Raw genomic sequence first — 23,431 nt, 5'->3', positions numbered from 1 at the left:
CCATGGGAACTTGGGAGCTGCAGCCCTTTTAATTGGCAAATCCCCTCAGTTAGGAGCCACTGGGCTGGCTGGCAGAGGCCTAGAGCAGGGAGGGGAGAGGGGGGGAGCCTTGGCAACAAGTAGCCTTTCTAAAGAGCCCCAGGAACGTCCTGGGGGAGGGGGCTCAAGTGGAGGCGCAGACCCTGGGCAAGTGCGGGGATCTCCGCACAGCCTGAGAGACGCGCCCATCAAAATCCCTCAAGCAAATCCAGCCAGTACTACTGTAATAACTTAATAATGGCTATGGGGTCAGACGAGTGCCAGACTGACGGGTGATCACCGCGTAAGGAGGATAAATGTCCAATCACTATGTTGTACACTTGAAACTAATATCATAGTGTATGTTAACGGTCACTAACAAACATATTTAAATCCCTAACACCAGTTCTGAGATGTCCCCTCCACGAATTCCCTGATATCTTATGTTTTTAAATGTCCTTGAATACTAGTGAGCAGAAAGGTTTATTTTAAACCAGAATAGCAATTCCAGGCACAGTATTGTGAATAGCTCGACTTAAACACAACCCATGGCCCCGCCCAGGCGGCTCCGCTGGCTGGAGCCTAGTCCCTGCACCAACAAGGCTGCAGGATGGCGCCGTGAGGCCCACACCTAGGGAGAGGGTGTGATCCCTGGGTCAGGCATATATGAGAGGCAAGCAATGCATGTTTCTCTCCCTCTCTCTGTCTGTCTCTCTCTCTCTCCCTTCCTCTCTATCTAAAATCAATAAACATATCCTTAGGTGAGGATTGAAAATAAGTATTTTACAAAGTTCACACACAACTGTTCCTAGGTGGCATATGCCTTTCGCCTGGGAAAGGACAGGAGGAGGGGGAAGGAAGCAGGAACAGAGTGAACCCCAACTTGGCACCTCCTCATCAGGACCTGCTGAGCAAACCTGGCCCTGGAGCAGCCCTGCATCTGGCCAGTGAAGACGCAGAAGTCGATGAATCCACAGCATGCGGGCAGGCTGGCAGTGTTTGCTGTTGCCTACCTGGCATTCTCTTCTTCATTTGGGAATAGTGGCCCACCCCCAGCAACAGGACTTCTGCTGAAACTATGGAGAAAAGTACTTTATACTCCACCCAAGGTAGAAGGGATTCAAGTCCAGGAAGCTGAACCTGCTGGAGGGAGCCTGTGTGGGAGCAGCTGGCACGGAGAGGCTCTCTGACCTCCCACACTGGCAGGAGGTGGCTCTCTAACCCCTCACACTGGCAGGAGGAGGCCCTCTGACCCCCCACACTGGCAGAAGGAGGCCCTCTGACCCCCCACACTGGCAGGAGGCGGCTCTTTGACCCCTCACACTGGCAGGAGGAGGCTCTTTGACCCCCCAAACTGGCAGGAGGCGGCTCTCTGACCCCCCACACTGGCAGGAGGCGGCTCTCTAACCCCTCACACTGGCAGGAGGAGGCCCTCTGACCCCCCCACACTGGCAGGAGGCAGCTCTCTGACTCCCCACACTGGCAGGAGGAGGCCCTCTGCCCCACCCCACACTGGCATGGCCAGGCCTGACGCGGGGAACGCCCTTGGACGCGGTCCTAAACTAGGGCTGCTGGTGCAGCAGGAGTCATGGAGAACAGCCTGTCAGGTCTGCGTGGCCAAAGTTCAGGAGAGATTTTCTCCTTTTGTACTTTCCTACTCTGTTTGACATTTTTACAAGAAACATGCATCATTTTTTCCCTCCAACAAACAGTATTCACCCAGAACAAGACAGCAGTGTCGAGGCGTCACAGCCCTGCATGGAGAATTAATTCTGCAAACTGTGGACTTTGAGAGGAAGTCGCGGTCATAGGAAGGGCTCTGTACGCTGTCTTGGCCGTGCTCACGCAGATCCTGGGCGAGAGAGCCTGCCTCTGCTCACCAGAGGGGTGGCTCCTCTCTCCCCCTCACCGACCACCGTTTCCCCACACTGCTGTTTCCCATGGGAAAGTCCTTTAGCTTCAGTCTACACTCGCCCTGGTTCATGGCCTCTCGGTCTGTTCTGGGGCCACAGGCAAGAATACGCATCCGCCCTATGTCTGCCCCGCCCTTGCCCTCCTTTTCTGCTGGAAGGCCCTCAAAAAACCAGCGGCCGCATGGGGTATCAGAAGGAAGAGGCCAGGCCCTCACATTGTGCATCGAAGCAGGGCAGAGCAAAGCAAGCGGCTTTTAGATTTTTAAATAACAGCCTCCCCGCTGGAACCTTCCTGACCGGCGGAGTCCTTTCCTGCCAGCTGGGGCGGCCGGGGGCTTTGTTCCGGCCCCAGCCGTGGCCGGGCTCCAGGTCCCAGACGGGCCCGTCCTTGCCAGACCCTACACCCAGGTCTAACCCCACGGTGGCGGACTTCCGGACACTCCTGCCTTTCGGGACTGGGCAGGTCCGGCCCCACAACCCAAACGTCTGTCTAACTCTTTCTAAGGTACGTGCCAGTGTCAGCTCGAGGCACCCAAACACCTTGAGCACATCCAGCTCCAGAATGGCTTTGCCTTTCAAGCATCAGAGAGATATGCAAGGGGCTCAGACAGCTGTGCGCACAGCGCGTCAGCGGAGGTCCTCCCATCCCCGTCACTTACTTGTCTGCGGGCATTTCTGAACCCTCCGAAGGGAGCATCCGTAGAGATCTGCAGAGATCTGTAGACGGTTCGGACATTTGGGGAAAGGAGACCAGGCTCAGGGGCGAGGGGCCGTCTAGACAAGAACAACGATGCCTTTGACGTGAGGGCCTCGGTCAGTGGTGAAGGGCAGTTTTACTAAGAAATAAAATGAAACTCTAACGCCAACCCGGGACAAGTGAGAGTCGTTTCCTGGGCCTCAAGCAGCAGCCACGTTTTACAGGCGCTGAATATGGACAGTCGGGCCGTGTGGGAAGAGTGGGGCCAGGAGCCAACACCCTGGGCGGCATCGCCGACACTGTCTGCACCGGGACAATGAACATGAAATTCTTCGCTTGGGCGATGAGGAAAATCATGCCTGCTCCCCTGCCTTACGAGGTGACCACAGGGAAGATATATGAGCTACACACTATTCCTGTGCACATTACTAGTGATAACAGACGTCGTGATGGCATCACTTTGGTGGACACTTATTGCTTCGGGGGCATCACATGTCCTGTCTTCCTTCTTTGTAATCATGCTCCAGCTTACTTGGGAAATCAGTTCTCTTCCATATCTTGAGAGGCGAGCCACCAAGAGCCCCTGGTCGCCCGAGGCTAAGCCGTGGACACCTGTCCAAACTGGGCCAACCGGACTCTCTCCTGAGACTGATTCTTGAGTGGGAAATGCAAGAGCAGAAAATGTAGCAGCTGAACTGATTTTTCTGGCTTGGAACCCTAAACATATTACCTATCAGTTCTTGCCACACAGACCCTGGGGCACCTCTGGCAGGGCAGGGACCAGGCTGTTCATCTACACAGTCTAACTCTTTCCCTGGGCACATAAATCAGCAGAAGTGGCCCAGGCCTGGTCTCTACAAAGTCCCATACGACCTGCCTCATTCCATCTTTCTGTGCGGCTGCGACCAAAGGCCTCCCATGCCGCAGAACTGAACATGGAGCAGCCAGACCCCTTACACCACCACTTGGAAGGGAGCGATCGGGTGAGCCTCCTACCCTCACCTATGACCAGATGAAGTCACCAACTTCCCTGGTGATAAGTCATTGAGCTTTGGGCATTGCTTTTACAGGAGTTAACAAGCGCTACCCTAATATACTACTATCCTTTTCAGAGACGGATTTCCTGTCTTCTTTGCAATTTCTTTCCAATGAATTCCTTTCTGCTCCGCAGCATGTAATTCTGTTGCTTTCCACCACAGTCCCCGATGGATCGACCGCGAATAATAATGTAAATACCCAGCTGGAGAATTAGGACTAAGGAGGTGAAAGCATGTTCTCTCTTAAGACTGCAGATGTTTATTGTATTGACACTTTATCAGTCAATAAATAAATGCTTAGCACTAACATTTAAGAGGAACAAAGTAAGTATTAACTACAGATTCTGCCCATTTATCATTTGAGAAAAAACACAAACAAAAACACGCCCTCAAGCTTCCTTACTGCAGACCCTCTGCCAGGCAGTGCAGATGCAAACACAGACGAGAGGTGGTCGGTGCCGCTGCAGACCCGAGGCCCAGGCTGTGGGGAGCTCCCTGCTTGTGGAGAAATCAAGACACGCCCGTGGGCAGTGGCCATGCTACCACTCTCCTGAAGTGAAAGTAGGACATATGCCTGATGGGTTCCGTCCTTGGCCCTCTTCACTTTATATAATCTTCCTGGCTGACTCATCTATTCTTTCATGGTTCTGACCATCACTCATGGTTCTCTAATCTATTGTCTCCCATCCTCGCTTCTCCACTGAGTTCCAGACCTATATTTCTAATTGGGACACCACCTGGGTGCCCCACAGGCCTCTCATATTCAACACATCGAGAACCAAACTCATTCTCCTGCCCCCAACCTGCTCTCCACCATGTCCTCTCTCTGAGTTGGTGGAGCAATTGGTTATCCAGCGAGCTAGGAGTCCCAGTGACCTGACTTTTCCCATTCCCCATTCCCGTCCCCATTCCCTTTCATACACTGGTCACCAAGATCCATCACTTCCTCCTCAGAAATGTTTCTACGCTGTCTCTCGTCAATCCACCCCCCTGTGCTCTCCAGCAGCCCCCTGACTGACCCCTCTCTCGCAGCACGTCGCCCCCAGTGCACTGTCTACCCTGCTGCTAATCAATACTCCCCCCCTAAGATCTAGTTTCGTTTTTCTGCTAAGGTTTCTCCACTGGCTCCCCATGGTCTTCAAGATGAAGTTCAAACTTCTCAGTCCTACGTATAAGACACTTCACAATCTTGCTCCATCCACTTCCCATGTTCACCTTTGTGAGTATAAACTGAAAACTAAATTCTTCTGATCTTTGCCTCTAATTCGTCCGTTTTCACTGATTGGTCCTCTGAAATTCCAACCAGTTTTCTGCTCCCCATTTTGTGATCAACTCCAAGAAGACCTAACATTTCAGCTCCTTCAATCACCATCCAGAGCAGTGATGGCAAACCTATGACAAGCGTGTCAGAGGTGACACGTGAACTCATTTCTTGGTTGATTTTTCTTTGTTAAATGGCATTTAAATATATAAAATAAATATCAAAAATATAAGTCTTTGTTTTACTATGGTTGCAAATATAAAAAAATTTCTATATGTGACACAGAACCAGAGTTAAGTTAGGGTTTTTCAAAATGCTGACACGCCGAGCTCAAAAGGTTCGCCATCCCTGATCTAGAGTCTTCTCATTCTGGTGGGATCACCCCTGCTGGCCCTGGTCTATCTGCAGAAGACCACCCTCCATCCCCCCTGGCTTCTTTCTGAACGAGCATCACCCCATGTCCTTATAACCAACCTGTAGCCCTTTTATCTCTGCCACGAATTTCTAGGAGGTCATTTTCTCAAGGTAGTCGCATCACTCACGTTCATCTACATTTTAATGTGAGATTTTAGAATTTTAGAATTGAATAAAGCTCAGAAGTAACTTAGTGAAGCACCATTTCCTATGCATAAAAGCTTGATGTAACTCATAAGGAAGTTTCCAACCCCTTAAGGACATGGGAGTCACTGCTCTGAAGACGACGGTGAGTCTATCCATGTCTCCAGCTGTCAACAGCTCCTGCCCTGCACCGAAATGCACTCCCCTCCCTGTGACGTCCACGCCTGGCTCTCATTTTACCTGGCCGCACAGTGCAAGCTTCCAGTCCCTTCTGGAGACACGTCCCAGGGTCCTGTTCCACGTTCTCTTCCCCTGGACCAGGTCCTCCAACCCCTCCTCAGGTCAAGTTCAGTGACCGAGCCGGTGGCTCATGGGACTGAAATAAGCAGACCGTGGACCCGTCACCTTCCCACTGAGGCCTTCAGCTCCTCGAGGCCGACCTCACCAATCAGCATGCTCTCCTGGTGGCACCTGTAAAGAACACCTACCAGATGGGCCTGCAGGGTACAACCACCAAATAACTGGGCTTCTAGGAACTGACAGCATTTTGAAAAACTCTGTAAAGGGAGTCAAGGCACGAATACTCAGAATTTTGTATTTGGAAAGTAAATACAGTCCTTTCTGGCACCCAGAATATTCCTGTAGATGTCAAAGGAACCCCGTTAGATAACTACACATCTAGAGTTGCCCTAAAAAGTTTACATGGCAAATGCATTGGGCTCTGCATGTTTCTGATTCCTGTGGAACATAGTGGAATTGCGAGTCTCCTCCCTGAGGGCCCTGGCACGTGTCTGTCTCAGAGACATGTCACCTCTGCTGTGATGGGCTGGGTTGTGGCCTCCCCAGTTTATATATATGTATGTGTGTGTGTGTGTGTGTGTGTGTGTGTGTGTGTGTATCTCGTTTTATTGATTTCAGAGAAGAAGGGAGAGAAAGAAACATGGAATCATCAATGATGAGAGAGAATCATTGATTGGCTGCCTCCTGCACACCCCCTACTGGGGATTGAGCCCACAACCGGGCATGGGCCCTTGATGGGAATCAAACCCGGGACCCTTCAGTCTGCAGGCCGGCACTCTATCCACTGAGCCACACCGCCAGGGCCCCAGTTTTCCTTTCTGATTCGCTTTAAGTAGCACTGATTTCTGCTCTCCATCTTTTTGCCCATCAAAACCTTCTCCATCTGAGCCTTCCTTTCTCCACCTTTTTGTCCTGAGGACAGCATCTCTGCCCAAGTTACTTTGCAGGTCTGATCCAGAGGAATGCCCTTCAAACACACAGCACAGCCTCTCTCCTTCCCACGTGTGGAACTGGGGCCGGACGACTTAGAGTGGTTTCTGCCTGGCTGCTTCCCCTGCACAGGCAACCACTTCCCTACGATGGCGGCACTGGCCAAACAACCGTCCACAGTCAGCTAACTGCAGGCTCACGGGGCCACCTGTTTCTAACCTGGCCACTAGTGAGGTGTGATTATGCAGAAATTTATCTTTTCCTTCCCTGAGTTACCAAAACACAGCCGATCCCCCCATCTGACTTCCCTGGGTCCTTTTACAAAATCCACAGAAGCTGTTTACTTCTTTATTTCCTTTCCAATCTGTTCCCATCCCTTTCCGGACCACGGCAGTGTGGCTATATGATGCGCTGGCCCAAGGTATATGCACTTGAATTACGTCAACCCTCCAATAAGGGTTGGTTATTCACAATAAAGAGTTGATTTTTAATAATTATTACTTCATCCATTCTGTAAGTCATAAAGTTAAGGCAGCAGAACCATTGATTTGCCAAAATCACACTCATGGTTGAGTGAAACGAAATCCTAAGTAGCCAATTCAAGTTTTCCCTGGGTACTGAGTTTCCCAGGGAGGGTGAAAATTAGCCTATAACCTCATTTGCCTTTAAACCTTAAATATTCCCCCAAATTGTTAACACATGGTTTCTTGAAAGCTACAAAAAAACATAATTTCTTTTAAAAACTGGCATTAAGTATTACCTTTTCCCCTACAATTCATGTGGTTTCTCTTTTTCATTCCTATGTTTAATTCCAATGTCCTTGTTCAACCAACACTTATAGAGCATGAAATATGTGCTCAATTTTAAGTTCATAGGAGGTCACCCCCACTGACATCCCTCCAGTCCACGAAAGAGGAACAGTAACCCAAAGTAATGAGTTGGCATGTATGGAGAAATTGCTATTAATAAGGATTAGATATATATTTGCTTTGAGGAGAACTCGGGCACTTCTAGGTTTCAAGAAATTTGCCTTCCAATTAAGCGCTGCCACATTCCCCAGAAGCTCTCTGCAATGGCACCATTCAGCATTAAGCTCTCCAATTCTCAGCCATCTCTCCCATAATTGTCCTAAGTGGAGCTAATGAATGGGAAGGATTCCTGATTCTCAAGAGGTCCTGACTCACCAGTGATTTCCCAGCTCTCCTGGGTCTCTACCCTCTTCAGGGGCCTCAGGCGGTTCCTTCACAGTTAGCGTATAAAAAGGTAAGTAAAGCTTGGAGCCAGATAAAGCCGGGTTAATGATGCAAACGGAAGGAAGGAAAGAAAAAAACAACTAACAGAGCAAAAGAAACATTCAGGGAACTGCTAAGTAGTGGGCCACAGCCACCAAGAAACGAGATGGAAGAGCTACTGGACACCCGAAGCGCTTCGGGAGGGTGTAGAGGATAAAGGCTGTGTGCAGGGGCGAGGACCGAGAAAAGGAACCGGCCAGCGGCTCCGGTGCTCACGTCTCCACTCACCCAACACCAGCAGCTCCACCGAGTCCTCGTTTTTGCCCTCCAGGTCATCGGGGGTGGTGATGATACAGTAATAGAGTCCACTGTCTCCCCACATGAGTTTTCCAATTTGAAGATCTGCATCTGTTATCACAGAAAGAAGAACCCAATCCTACACCTGGCCTCTGAGAAGAGCAATAAACGATGTGGGAATGAGGGGGCCCTTGGGGCGTGTCCTGTTTACCTGGATGGTGGTTGACAAGATGTTTGACTTATCTAAACAAACATCCTAATATATAAAAAGCCAGGGGCCATCACGACAGAAACAACCAGACGGACGATCGAACAGCAGGCTGCATGGGGTGACCAGGCTGGCAGAGGGGCAGTTGGGGGCGACCAGGCCAGCAGGGGGGGGGCAGTTGGGGGCAACCAGGCTGGTGGGGGGGCAGTTAGGGGCGATCAGGCAGGCAGGCAGGTGAGCAGTTAGGAGCCAGCGTTCCCGGATTATGAGAGGGATGTCTGACTGCCGGTTTAGGCCCGATCCTAAACTGGCAGTCGGGCATCCCCTGAGGGGTCCCAGATTGGAGAGGGTACAGGCTGGGCTGAGGGCCGCCCCCCACCCCCGCACACATTTCATGCACCGGGCCTCTAGTACAAAATAAAAACCCAGTATTCCTGAGGCTGGAGTCCGGGAGCCCCAGCAGAATCGGTCTTGTTCCAGGTCGGGGCCAGGAACAGAAGACCAAGCAACCAAGCGGGTGCAGAGTACCTGAGAGCCAGGTACGTTCTAGAATTACCTGGACTACTGCAAAGGAGCTGGCTTCACAGCAGTTCTTCAAAATGCAAATTACCCACTAGATCAAATCAGACTCCTAGGGCCCTTTCTTGTCCAAAGCTGTAGGGAGCAGGAGCAAGGGTGGCAGTGAGAGAAAACCACCTGGGGCGTGGCCATGGCAGCCACCTGGCTGAGGACCCCACAGGCATGCAGCCCTTCTCGCAGGGAGGAGTGTGCTTCCTGAGTTCAGGAAAGGCCCTGCAGACTGGTGTCAAGGTGTCTGACCGAGGCAGTTCTTTTGCTAGAACCTATTTAATTTCGGTTCTGACAGCAAGGCCCTCCAAATGGAGGGCAGGTCAGGAAGGACAGCTCTCCAAGCTCAGCTCCGTCTGCTCCAGCTGTCACATGCTCCCCCCCATGAGCCCATGAAAGCAAGTCGATGGGGTTCTTGCTGCTCCCATGTCCCAGAAAATCAAAGTCTTGAGAGGATGCGAGGCTGGGAGGCCAGCATCCCTGGGCCATGGAAGACTGGTACTAAGGTCCCTCCCACCCTAATTCAAAGCAGAGGCTTGATTACCGTGGACGATGGTGACCTCTCGGCCCCTGTAGAAGTCTCCCAGGGTGACGGTCGAGCCCTGTTTTGAAGCGACCACTCGAACGGTCCTCCTGCTGTCCAAGCAGTCCAGGTAGGGGTCCCACTCCAGGTTTCTCTTGCTGAGAGACTGGGCCCGGGGAGAGGCCATGCCCAGGGACTCCCCCATGCGATCCTGGCAGTAGGACTTGAACTTCCACTGCACCACGGCGGGCTGGCGGGAGGACGTGGAGAAGTGGCAGCGGAGCAGCGTGGGCTGGAAGAGCATGGCCACCTGCTTCTTGTCGGGCACTGTGACCTGGAGGCCACCCGCCAGGGCTGCAACACAGAGGGAAACATCCATACAGCATCGGTACCCAGAACGCCTCACAGCGCGTGGGCATGCCCTCCTGCCTCACCCCCCTCACCCCCTCCCCCACCCGCCCTCCCACCCCCCACCAGTTTTCTCCTTCAAGTTAATGGCATCCGTCGCCATCCGGTCACCTTGTTCGGAAACCTGCCATCGCTCCAATACCCAACCAGTCACTGAGTCACGCAATGTGACCTCAGCATTCTTATGACGCCTCCCCGCCTTCTCACCCACTTCTCAAATGCCCCCCTCCGGTCTTGCGTGTACGATTGCAATAATCTCTTGTCTGTCCCCTGCTGCAGCGGCTCACAGGCAGTGCCTCTTTAGTTCAGATGAACTTTCTACATCTGTTAGGGCTCTCCTTAAAACCCTCCACTCCTCCTCCTTGGCCTTCAGAATCGTTGGCAAAGCATTTAGGGATCTCTCCATCACCCAGTCCCTCCTACCTCCTTCACTTTCTGCAGCACCTCTGAGCGCCACGTGCCCCAGGTACGGTTTCACACCTGTTGCTCCTTGTTTCTGGGATGCTTTTGCCTCACTTCTTTCCCTGGAAACTTCCTTCCATTTTTCAAAACCCAGTTCAATTGGCCGCCTGTGACCAATCAGTGCATTGGTCACTTCCTCCCTGGCTGTCAGTCTCCCCGCGTCCTCCTGTAGACATGTGTTATAGTACCTTTGCAGGGATCTGTGTCCATGCCTGCCATGCCCGTCAGACTTAGCCTGCTGTCCGGGCCTGTGAAGCCCGTAGGTACTCAGCACATATCTGATAAATGAGGCCAGTGAAGACAGGAAGTGTGCTTCAGGGGAAGTGACTTCCCTTCCAGCCGGTGACCAAGCAAAGGGGTCAGAGATGAAGGGGAACGAAGGCTTTGAGAGAAATGGAGAATTTCAGATCAGAAGCAGTAGACTAAGTTCAAAAGCAATGAAGGATGATCTAAAGTGGGGGTGGGGTGGGAGTAGGGGAGAAAGCAAATGAGAAGTTTCAGTGGTGAAAAGACACAACCTGAGGCTTAGTGTCCAAGAAGGAGGGAAATTTCAGTGAATGAGAGACCAGGGAGCATTTGGGAGGCAGAGGACCTCTATGACTCAATGGTAAGATCTAGAAATGCCAAGAAAGAGGACATCACTTCCTCAGGTGAACGGGAGGAAAGTCTAGAGTTCCTAGCTCAATGTGAGGTTAGAAGCAGATACAGAATTATGATGAGAAGCAGAAAAAAAGGAAAATTAGTGCAAAGACATGAATCGAAGGAGATTCAGAAATGAAGCCAGGAGCCTGCCAATCAGCTTCTGGTCGCTTGGGGCAATTTCACCCGAAAACTACAGGTGGACTTGAGCCACGCAGGAAAGCCTGGTTTCACGCGTGGGTGCCTTCTGTCCTTTATTGCTGCCAACGTTCACTGTGACTCTGCAAAGCAAAGCCACTCTCCAGCTCAGCCATGCACTATTGAGAGGTGTTTACAGAAACACCTTGGACGAGGGCAAGATATGGTATTTGGACCGATGTTTCCAGACCTCCAGGAGGGCCTCTGTGAATGCACGGGGAGAAACTAGCTTCTAATCCCTGAGGAGAAAAGGGCTCTGCTCTCTGTGGAACTCGGAAGCAAACACAACACAGTACTTGAGATTTAGGAAATCTTCAAGTGCTTTGAATCTACCAAGCGCTCAATGGGCTAACTGAAGGCTGGAAGAGCAAGTGAACGCCGATTCATGTGGGAATTTCTAGGACTCTGCAGGGGAAACTGGTTAAATGAGCCCTGAATGCCATGCATGGCCCAACAAAATAGTACTGGTGTCAAAAGATAGGGCTTGGAACCTTATCTGGCTGTAGAGTAGGGGTAAGGCCCCGGGCAATCCCTACCTGTAAAATGAGCCTAGAATTCTCACTCACTGGGTTGTTAACCATTGTCACCTCCTGGGTCCCCTGCAGAGAGTGGACCATGCAGAGCCCTGTGACCATGGCCTACAGAGGGTAGTTCTCAAATACTCATCCGTCCTTGCCTGCAGTTCTGAGGTTCCCACATCTTGATGACCACCCAGCATCAGTAGGTCTGACTACAGCCAGACTGTGTAGACCAGCTCCATCCAGGTGTGAAGAGTTCCCACCTGGTAGCTCACTTGAGAGCCCCAGCTCCCAGGCTCCACTGCTGCCCGCCCCCCCCATCTCCCCCACTCCCGGTGCGGATGGGCTATGCCCCCCCCCCGCCCCGACTCACACAGCTGGATTAGGAAAATTCTTTACAGTTCCTCCTTAAATTCCACTGCACTACTCTAACCTCGTGATTCTTCTTCCAGTCCTATTCACCTCCCAATTTTCCAGGTACCCCAAATGGGAAAGAGGGGTGAAGTGACTTCAGTTAGCAGTGGCCACGGTTGGGTAACCAGGGACGGGCACGGTTCCCAGCACGGGGCTGTGTACTTGACTCCACTGCCTGTCGGCTCTGCTACCTATTCAGGCGAACTTGGGGAATCACATTTCCTAGCCTTTCTCGGATAAATAAAACCAGCAAAGGAGCAGGTGCAGCTAGAAGCACTGGGGGTTGTTTTATCAGAGTGTCAGGCTGGCGTTTTGTTCATCAGATGATTCCTAAGAATAACCTCCTTCGCAGCTCTGTTCGCTCAGAATGAGAGACCAAGCCGCTGGCCCTGTAATTATTAACAGGGGTCACTCAGTTCTCAGCTCCTGCTATGACATGGACACAAACTCCTCCCCAGAGAAGGAAAACATTCTCAGAATCATCTGCCTTGTTACAGCCGGAGAGCTAAGATGTGGATCTTGCAGTCAGTCCTAAACTAGAATCCCCTTGTGGTGCTAGAGTCTACACGCGCTAAGTAGAAAGTCTTTGAATGCGAGGTAACCAAGTGCAGACTTCTCCGCCTCTTGCAGTATTTATTCATCTGCATCCAAGCTAAGGGTCATTCTCTCCCTTAGTTCCAACTACTTAAGGCCTCGCCTCCCTCAAGCCTCATCTGCATGTTTAACAGGTACTTCAAGTGAAGCATGTCTACACCTCATCTCTCATCTCTCATCGCCTCTGCTTCTACCCTTTGCTGGTTCTCCTCTCCCAGCTCTTCGCCAGTCTACCCCCAACCTACTGCCTCAAAGAGAAATCATAATTCTGGTAATTTCCTCTCTGGCCCTGACCACACTCGGTTGGTCGTTAAGGCTAAGCTCTCAAATTTGACCTTTCTCCATTCCCACGGTCATTCCCTAAGTCAGATATCCATCGCTGTTACTCCATAACAGTTACAAAATGCTTCCCACGTGAGAAATTGTGTCCAGCACTAGTTATGTAGTACCTTAGTGAATTCTCTCAAAAACCCTATAAAGTAGATATTAATGTTATTATACTCCATTTTATGGATGAAGAAACGGATTCTTAGAGAATGCCGGCATCTTCCCAACGTCTCAGAGTTAGCAAGTGATGGTCAGCTTGAACCCAGGCTGACTGGCTCCAAAGTTCTTAACCACCACCTCCCACAGGACCTCACGCTGTCCTGTTCTATAGCAGCCTCTTCCGTGGGGCGCTACTTCCAGCCCGATATGCTCTCCACGTTTCCTCTACCAAGACGTAGCTAATCCTCTGTTCCCTGCGTTCAGGCCTCCGTTCCCTCCCCATTCCTTCAGGATGAAACGCCAATCCTGGACATGGCACATAAGGTCTTCCCCACCATCTGGCTCCAGGCATGCTCTGGACAAACGAAAATATTTCTCTCTTTAACTATAAATACTTATTCCCTCCCTCGGAGGACACAGTGGCGTGTAACTGGAGGAGTTCCTGGCACAGATGGAGAGAAGCCCTGAGGGTGGTCATGCACACACACGAGTAGGGGTGGGCACACTGCAGGGCTCTGGGTCCAAGAAGGGCTAAAGGACCAGTCCTTGATCTTGAGAAATTCAAGATAAACTTGGTTTCTAACTCTAAGGTCCCTGAGGGCAGGGACCAGGATTTGGTTGACAGTACTCAGTACACAGCCCAGCCCAGCTGAAGCTCACGCGATGTGGGGTGCATCAGTGAATGAAAGAACGGGGGGGGGGGGATCTGAAGGGCCTTTCTCAGCAGGTCCCCAGTGCAGAGAATCCATTCTGGCCAGGGTCCAGGAAGGCTACCTAGGAGGCGTGAGTGGCCGCTCGGAGCAGCAGCCCCATCTCAGTGAGTCACCCCAGGTACCTCCTCACCAGGCCAGGAAGATCAGCTCCAAGTGCAGACAGTGCCTCCCTGGATGGCAAAGTAAGGCCCTGGCCCAATTCTCACATACGGAAAAGGACTACGTACTTGAGAGATTAACAAAAGCGGGGTCTGAAGCAAGGCTGTTCTTATTTTAGCGCTTTCATTTTTTTTCAAAGCAAGTTCCTTTTCCCCGCAAGTAGTAAGCTATTCCTGGCAGCATCTTTGTGAGGCAGATCTGTAAGCCCAGCCCCGCTGTAGGGAAGCAGCGCCTGCTGGAAAAGGTCATGGAAAATTAGCACTGTTAGCGACAGGCGTCTTCAGAACTATCTGCAGCTCACCCAGCCCTGAACTCTTCAAGCCCCAGAAGTAGGATCTGACCTCAGCACTGCCCCATCCCAGCATGCTTCGGCCTTCGGGTCTAAGATTTTCCTCTGGCCACTATGACAACACAAACCTTCCTTTTCCTGCCTCCAAGTTACATCTTCTTTAAGAAATTCATCTTCTGTCTCCACATGTGTATGTGTCCCAATTTCCTAAGACTGTTTTAGGAACGATTGATGGGCAGGTTTTCTAATGTCTGATGAGTAAGGTGTGTCCAAACAGCTGCTCCAGGTCTGTCCTGAGTCCAAACAAGGAGAGAAAGCCTGTCCATCCCTTGGCAGCATTGTGCAGGGAAGGAGCAAAGGGATGTTGACCTACAGGCTCAAGATTTTAAGGCAAAGAAAATGCAACTTGACTCCCTCCCCAAATAGAACCATTCATCTTCTTGATATACATGAGCTAAAAAAATAAAATAAACAAGAGCCCTGGCTGGTGTTGCTAGGTGGTTACAGTGTCGGCCTGAGGATGGAAGGGTCTTGGGTTTGATTCAATTCCTGGTCAAGGGCACGTACCTGGGTTGCAGGTTGATCTCCAGCCCTGGTTGGGTGGGGCGCATGTGAGAGGCAACCAATTGATGTTTTGCTCTCTCTCCTTCCCTCCCTCCCTTTCACTCTCTCTAAAATTCAATGAGAATAATATCCTTGGGCGAGGATTAACAACGACAACAAAATTATAAAATAAAATTAAATAAAAAAGAGCTGACTACCCCTTGGTGTTTCCTAATATCTAAGCCCGGTTCTCCCGCTGTCCCATTGGTTCTGTGGGACAATCAACTTCCAATAAATTCCTTTCCTGCTTAAGTTCTCCTGTTTGCTACCATGATACCTGACTGCTTGATCCATTTCGGGGTGGGTGTGACCAGATGTACCATGTTGAGGTTTAAGAAACCATGAAAGCCTTCTTTTACGTCTTCTCCCCAAGATTCCCGAAAGGCCGCAGTCTCTCCCCTTCTCCATGGGGCTAAGGTAAACACCAGTCCTGGCCCACGTGGGCGTGGCTCATGGCCTGATTAGAATATTGCTGCCAACACTCTGGCACTCTGCTCACAGAGAGTGCCATTCGTTAAGCACATGCTCCGTGGGTCCAGTGGAGCCATGCTGTCCCGTTCTCTGTCACCACAGAATAGATGAGAGCCAGGAGCCTGTCTCCTTCCTGTCTCATTTGCCTCATCTCCAGACATCTGAAGTGAGCTAACGCCTGGCGGGCTTACCTGCTGTTCCAACGGGACCAAAGCCATACTCACGAGGGCAGCCTCCACCTCACAGGAACCCCTGGTTCATTCAGGTGCGCCGCTTTCTAGGATGCACCAGCAACTTGCACAGAGAAAACTCCAATAAGAAAGCTCTCAACGATCTTTATCAACTTATCGGTGTTTCCAGGCTAGCTTTCTCACCTGAGCTCCGGACCCCAGTACATGACTTCTTTTTATTCTCCACCTGGATGTTACACAAGCACTTCAAACGCATCACTCTATGGAAAGAGATGCTAACTGTCCCCTTCTGTTAGTATCAGAGCTTCCCAGGTGTTAATCTGGCCAGCCAAGTACTAGACTCGTTTGCAGCTAACTGTGGCCGCATGATTAGGTGAGGACAAAGGTATGTGAGGACAAGTGATATGTGCGACTTCTGGGTCCCCTCTCTGTTCTGGGCCAGCACAGCCAAGGCTTCGGCAAGCCTGAGGCGGGAGGTGAAGGATGTAGAAAAGACAGACAAAGAGACTAAGCTGGGCCTAGGTGGATCCCTGTGCCTGACTGAGGCCCCAGAGAGACCCAGACGGCAAGCTGAGCCTTTATTTTATAGCCAGAGGTAAACAAGGTAGTGGGCACCATAGTTACAATGTTCTTGTGGGTTTCACTTGTTTTGGCAGCACTTGTTTCACCTCCCACAGCCCATTAGCTACCCAGATAGGATCTAGGGGCGTCATGAGGTCAAGCTTAATTATGCTGAGGGCTGTGCCCTCTAAGCTGGGACTTGTTTGTGGCTTTGCCAACAGGTCAGTCCAAGGCCTAACCCTATAGCCGCTCCCTACACTCTGCACAGATGGGCTGCCTGCCCTGGCCCTCTGTGTCCTTTGCTCCTGCTGGCTGGGGCATGCTCTTGGGAGCCACATGCTTGGAATGGTAGACTCACCCCTACTGGGTCTGGATAGTTACAGGAGAGAAGGAAATTATTTTGTGTGAGTTACTATACTTCAGGATTTCTTTGTGGCAGTAGCCTAGACTGTAGTACTTTACTAAAGGGTGGAAGCTTTACCACCCTTAAGATGTTTCTCCTCCTGTACTCGTTCATGTCCATGGGTGGCATCCCCGGCACCCCCAAGCCAGAAACCTGGGGGCACCTTTAACATTCCCTCCCCTCCCACCTCCGCATCCAACCAAGCCCGTGCCTTGTCCTCCCTCCCTGCTCGTCTGTCCACTTCTTGCATCCCCGCTGCCCTAGGCGAGGTCAGGATCTCATGTCCCGCTTCTCTCTGCAAGTCTCCCCACGTCTAACCCACTCTCCACACGGAGGCCCAACTGCCATTCCTGAAATGCACACCTGATTGTGGCGGCCCTGGCTCTGACCCTTGGCCACTTCAGGAGCATAGGGACTCGTTCCAGATGGGGCCGCTCTCCTCCATTCCCCCTGAAGCAGTGAAGTCTCCCATCACACTGAAATATTTAGGAATTTCAGAAAACATCATGTCCTCCCTTGATTCTTGGTCCTTGCGTATGCTGTTCCCTCTGCAAACGGCCCTTCCTCATCCCGCTCTCCCCTAGTGACTTCTACTGATCCTTCCGGACTTGCTTCGCTATCACTTCCTTTAGAGGCTCCATCTTGCTCTTACTATGGTCATAGTGCCCTTCAGAACCACATCACATGACCTGAGGATCTATTTGGTCAACTGTCTCCTCCACTGATAAAAAACTCCCCCTTCAATCTTTTTGGAAGACTCTATTACATCATAGGTCCTCGAAACATTTGTCAACAATTTGACCTGGAGGATTATATTGTTTCTTCCCTATTATTGTTCCCTCCCCTCTCTTGTCTGCTCCTTGTGGGTGGAGTACACTAACCACCCCATAGAGTAGACTGTGGGCTTGACCCTGTGACTTGCTTTGGCCAATCAAATGTGAGCTCATGTGCCAGGAGTCATGTCCAAGCAGAAGTTGGAAAGGCATTTGCATGGTGTGGTTCCGCCCCTTTCCCAGGTTCCCTTGAGCCCTCCTCAGTGAGAGAACAGCATGCGCAGATAGCGGCTGCTCCCTCGTCCTGGGTCTTAGAGTAGGAAGACATTGAGAACTGAGCCCGGTCCACCAATTCCAGCCAACTCCCGGCTGACCGGCAGCCACACCGCCCTAAACGTTGGCTGCTCTGAGCTGTTCTGATTTAGGAGTTGCTTGTTGCTGCATCAAAGTGCTGAATAATGTGCCTGTTTGGGGTTCCTAAGGAGTATGAGGGCCTACTATGTGCGAAAGGTGATGCTAGGAGTTGCACACAATTTCAATGATCACAACAACCCTCTCACTTTAAAGCCAAAGAAATGAAGGTAAAATATTAAGCTAGTAGCCAAAGGTCAGTTGGAGCCTAATCCCTGTCTCCCACTGCCTCTCAGGCCGCCTCCAGATGAGCCATGCGCATGGAGGGGGAGGGCAGGACCCCAAGCTGAATGGGCAACGGCCCTGCGGGGCCCTGATGCCACGGACAGCATGGAGGCTGGAGGCGCCCTGTTCTGGGGTCCTCCTTGTCACCTGGCCCATAGAGAACCCTAGCCATCCAAAATGTCTTCTTTCCTTTTCAAAGAGCCAACATTATCTTGAAGACTAAGAGGCCACAGCTACACCCTGTGGGCCTCCCGGGCACACAGCGCCAGCCCGTCCCCAGGGGCTCTGACACCCAGCAGGTCACCCCTGCTCTCCCGTGCCACGTCCCCTCCTTTTCTGTACCGCTCAGGATTTCACGTGAAATGCTAAATGCTTTCCTTTCTCACTGCCCTGGCAGTGTTCCCCTGGGTGCTCTGGACTCTGAGCCTCACTCCCCAAGGCCCCATAAGAGACACCAGGTGTGTCTGCGAAAGACGGTTTCCTTTGGATCCCGGCACTTGAAACTAGCCATGTGAAGCCAGTGGCACAGTTTCATATTCTTTTCGTCAATGAGAGACCATGGCCTCAGGTGAGTCACCTCTGAGCCTTGGCTTTCTCAAGCACTGGAGGTGACACCCGCCGTGCCCTCTTAGAGGGACCAGAGGGTAATGACCCTGAGAGCCAGTTAACAGAGAAGCACGAGGGCACATAAATGGGCCAGAGCCGCCGCCACACCGTACCCTCCTTTATAGTCCGGACTCAGGACGAAAAGGCCTAAGAGCGAACGTAGTCGGGAGGATGAAGAGGCGAGTCCAGAAGAAAACGTTAGACTCTTAGGGGCGGCCTAGGGCCGTGCTGGCTAGAGTCCTGCCTGGGCACAGCTTGCCCGCTCACTCTCCCAGTCCTGAACACGAACACGTTCCATCGTTCCGACTGACCCTGCTCCGTCCGCCAAGCACTGGGTGCCACCCCATTTGTCCCTCTGAGGGACCTAACGAGCTCTCCCTTCCTAGCTGGCATCTCTCCTGCCAGTCATTCACGCCAGGGCAAGGCTGCGGGCACTGGCTCCTCACTGGGGGAGTCATCAGGAAGACTGGACCTGTGGCTCTGATTTCTAACTCCCCCAAATTGGAGAAAAGTTCAGAACCAGACTCTTAGAGCTGAAAGGGACCTTAGAAACCATCTCATTCAACAGATTCTAAGACCCAGATCCCATGGCTGGACAGTTCGTCTGTGGAGGGGATGAGGGCAGAGCGTCAGCTCCCAGCCAGGGTCCCTTCCACTAAGCAAGTCCTGGCACTGACACTCTGAACACTGGACGGGCACGAAGGACCTGCACCAGGACGCTCACCGCCCTGCAGTAAACCCAGGGCTGATGCCCAGGTCTGGGTGCACTGGCCAGATGCAGCCATGTGAGTCTAGAACAGGGGTCCTCAAACTTTTTAAACGGGGGGCCAGTTCACTGTCCCTCAGACCGTTGGAGGGCCGGACTATAGTTTAAAAAAAAACTATGAACAAATTCCTATGCACACTGCACATATCTTATTTTGAAGTAAAAAAACAAAACGGAACAAATACAATATTTGTATTTGCATGTGGCCCGCGGGCCGTAGTTTGAGGACCCCTGGTCTAGAACCTGAGGAGTGATGGGGAAGGAAGTCCCTCTCCTGGTCCAGAGAGAAGCATCAGCTGGGGGAGGGAGGAGGAGGGGAGAGCTGTGAGGAGAGTGGAAAGAAGGTGCTCTGGGGTGAATACGGTGTCTCCCAGGGGACAGGAGACCAGAGGAGGGAGAGAAACGGAAAGGCATGCAGGACAGGGAAGCAGCTCATGGAAGGGAGGGGTCAGCAGTCTCTGAAAGCGGCCCTTCCTTCTCCAAGGCGCATACACTTGACCTCTCCACACCCAGGGCTGTCCTCCCACGGTCACCAGGCATCCACCTAATGCCAACCAGGCCAGAAGCCCGGACACTGCCTTTCCTGCTCGGGCTGAGTCAGGAGCCCAGGAAGCCCAGACCCCTGGTGCAGGCCCCATTGCTTCTGCTCATCTCATCGCTGCGTGTCCGCTTCCAGGCTGAGCGCCCCCTGAAGGCAGGGACTGTGCCTCTTCGCCTGCTAACCCTACACATGCCTGGACAATGGCAGAACTCAGCAGCTGACTGTGGGCATAAACGTCTCACCTGGGCCATCACCTCCTCTGCGGCCATCTCAGAGCTGCTCCGCCCACCCCCAGGTTCGGGCTGGACATGCCTCCCCAAGCTCCGTCACACGTGTGCTCTCTCCATATCACAATGACCCGAAGGCTCATTTGAGTCACTGTGTACACTGACAACTCTTTGAGAGCAAGGACTGTCTTTTGTTGTTGTTAATTCTCACCTGAGGATATTTTTTCCCCATTGCTTTTCAGAGAGAGTGGACGGGAGGGAGGGAGAGATATGAGAGAGACACATCAACTGGTTGCCTCCTGCACGTGCCCTGACCAAGGCCCGGAAGCGAACCTAAAACCCAGGTACGTGCCCTTGACCTGGAATCAAACTCTCCACTCCCTGGTGTGCGGGCCGACACTCTAACCACTGAACACACCAGCCAGGGCGCAAGGACTATCTTTACCTCTTTATTCTCAGCACCTATCACAATACTTAGACACCCAGGAGTTTAACATGCTTGTAGAACGAATGAACAAATGAATGAACCAAACCAAAGAGGAACCAAAAGAAACGCTACTAGAGCAAGCAGTCTTCATCAGGGAAACCCCATCTCCAGAGTGTCCCCCCTCCCCCATTCCCCCCCCCTCCCCACAGGCTGCGGGAGAGGACCCCAGGCCACGCCATCCACATCCACGTTTGGGAACAAAGAGCGAAGCCTCCAGGCTTCCTGCTCCGGGGCACCTGTTGCTGCACCCTCAGCCACAGCCCTGAGCATTTTGTTTTGTTTGAAACAAGAACAACAGAACACAATCTATGACAGGAAGCGACATTCCAGCGACAATAAGAAACCACCAGGCTGATCTACAGCTGTGCGAATCCAGAAAGAAAGACAGCAAGGAGCTGCTGGAGCCCCAGCAGAACAGTGCAGTGTTGATTAGAAATTGCTCAGCCTGCGTTATAAGACAGAACCGGGGGGAGGGGAGGGGAGGGGAGAGGGAAAAGAGGGGGAGAGTGGGGAGTGGGGGAGAGGACAGTGCGTGTTTTCTCCTGGGCTCTGACTCATTTCTAATCTGTCCTTTCCTCCCTTCCTCCCTCCCTCCCACCACCCCCTCAAGAGAGAATTCATTGATTGGGCCGGACTGCACTGTCTTACCTTTCCTCCCCTGGCTTCCCTGTGAAGGATGAGTCTGGATCCACGTCCAGTCACTGCACTTCTCCCCTCCCTCCCCCTCCGCCATTGTCGCCTCCACCTTGCTCGGGGTGAGAGCAGCTTGTCAGGCACTGGGGGGCGAGGCAGGAGCAGAGGCTGGGATCAGGGGGTGCTACAGGTGCTCAGGGGACCCAGGGCGCCAGCTGCACCTGCAGGGCAGCGGCCCAGCTCTGACAGCGAGGGCCCTGCTCACTAACCTGTTGCCTGCTTCCGGGCAAGGGCAGCCTCTCTGGGTGCAGAAGGAAGAAGGTGCGGGCAAAGCAGCCCACCGTTCCCAGCACAAACCAAACCAAACCCTACAATGAAAACTCAGAGGCCGCTTAGGAGAGAGCCACCCACGGGGGCTGGTTTGAGAGCACTGGGCTCTAGTCTCTGCTCCATCACACATTTGCTGGTGCTTGTCCTGTGGGCCTCCTTTCTGTCAAGGCTGCTGCCTGGGTCCCTGCCTGCCTGGGTCCCTGCCAGCGACCTGATTCCACTGCCGCAGAAGCCGTGAGCCACCGGCCAGGGCTGTTTCCCTTGCCCCCCTCCCTGCAAGGCCCTGGGGCACTCTGACTCAGGGACCCTCCCAGGTGCCAGCTGACTTCAGGGAGGGTGCGATGCAGGCTCAGGGCCAAAGTTCCCGGGACAAGATAACAGAGAAGAAGAGGCAAATTGAGGACACTGAGGATCAGTGAGGGGGAGGTGGCAGGCCCTGGCAGGCCAGGGGAGGGGGAGGCATGGATCAGCCAAACCCTGAAATTACAGATGATTCACATTTGAATAGTGTGGGAGGGAGACCCGCAGAGCAGGCAGGAGAGGCTAACTCAGCGCAGAGCCCCCACCGGGGACCATGGGCTCAGGAGCCAGGTAGGGCCATTCCCTGGGAACAGGCAACGCCAAGGAGTCAGGACTTGCACTCTGAAGCGGAGGGGAGCTGGGGTTGCCTTTCCTGAGTGTATGTCACCCTCATGCTGGGGTGAGTTAAATGTGCTCCCCTTTCCCACCGACTTGATTCTCCCAAGCCTTCTGGAGCAGACAAGACTTCATTTTGGAGTGCTATTTTGCGTTTTCTCTCCTGCCTTTCATGGCCCATCCTATCCTCACAACCTTTCTGATCCCTGTTCCTCTCCTCCATCACTCGTTCTCCACGGTCATTGCCTCAGAGCTGTCCAAACCCCCCAACCTTGCGAGCACCCTGCCCCAAGCAGGGCTACTGTGTGACTCGGCTGGCCACCCTGCCTGGCCACGTGTCTCTCAAACACACAGAGTCATGGGGGGGGGGGGGGGAGGGTAAAGTGTCAGAAACAAAAGCCTTTGCAGCCCCAGGAGGGTGGGAGAAGTTCACGAAAAGGAAGGGAAGCCTGGAGGGCCCACCTGGAGGAAGTGGCACGCTGGGAGAAGCCCTACCTTCTGAGCATCTCTGCTGATTATATCTTTACTGGGGGGACAGGGCCTGTTTAGGGGGGTGGGGGGAGGAAGGGCCCTCTCTCACGGCGGGACCACTCCCAAGAGGTACAAGTAAGAGACAGCAGGGCCCTAAATCCCACAACCAATGGAACCTCCACCCACCTGCCTCCTCACCCCCTGCCTGAGAATGCCCCTGGGTCCCCGCGTCTCCAGGGAAGGAATTAAGGAGACGCTCCTCCGCTCCCGCCCCCACCCCCAGCGCCAGTCTCCCTAATTAACCAGCCTCCTCGGAGCTTCCCTTAGTCCCGCCAGGCTCTCCCCAGCACTGCACTCGGGGGACCACAGAGGCAGAACCGGGGGATGCCGGTTCGAAAGAACCACCTCGTCACTAGTGGGCCAGACACCTGCCTCTCCAGCGGCTCACTTGCACTCGGAGGACCCCCACCCCCTCCCCCCAAAACGCAGCCCCTCCCCCACGTACCCAGCCGCTCACAGCTTCAGCACAGCCGGGGCGTGGGGTGGCGGGTGGGTGCACCCCCACGGCGAGAATATATAGAAAGTTCCCCGCGGCGGTGGCGCATGCCGCTTACCTGTCAGCCCGAAGAGCGCCATCCACACCAGCGAGACCCGGTCCATCTCCCCCAACTTCCC

At 52.8% G+C, this 23,431-nt stretch overlaps 1 protein-coding gene across 2 annotated transcripts in view; it reads right to left on the bottom strand.

Annotated features, from left to right (window-relative positions):
- Positions 1-23,431, bottom strand: part of ILDR2 (immunoglobulin like domain containing receptor 2) — a 55,347-nt gene extending 31,916 nt beyond the window's left edge. Inside the window, exons 1-3 of one of the 2 annotated variants that reach the window (XM_081112424.1) lie at positions 23,371-23,431; positions 9,563-9,895; positions 8,235-8,354 (exon numbers count right to left, since the gene is read on the bottom strand). In XM_081112424.1, coding sequence (XP_080968550.1) covers positions 8,235-8,354; positions 9,563-9,895; positions 23,371-23,416 — 499 coding nt within the window. In that variant the 5' untranslated portion in view covers positions 23,417-23,431. Of the gene's footprint in view, positions 1-8,230; positions 8,355-9,562; positions 9,896-23,370 lie in introns of both variants that reach the window. The other variant, XM_081112423.1, reaches the window with a different exon arrangement.

This window comes from Myotis nattereri (assembly GCF_964212035.1).
Source record: "Myotis nattereri genome assembly, chromosome: 18".
NCBI classification, from domain to species: domain Eukaryota; kingdom Metazoa; phylum Chordata; class Mammalia; order Chiroptera; family Vespertilionidae; genus Myotis; species Myotis nattereri.
The sequence above is the reverse complement of the archived record's forward strand: the minus strand, read 5'-3'. Positions and strand labels throughout refer to the sequence as shown.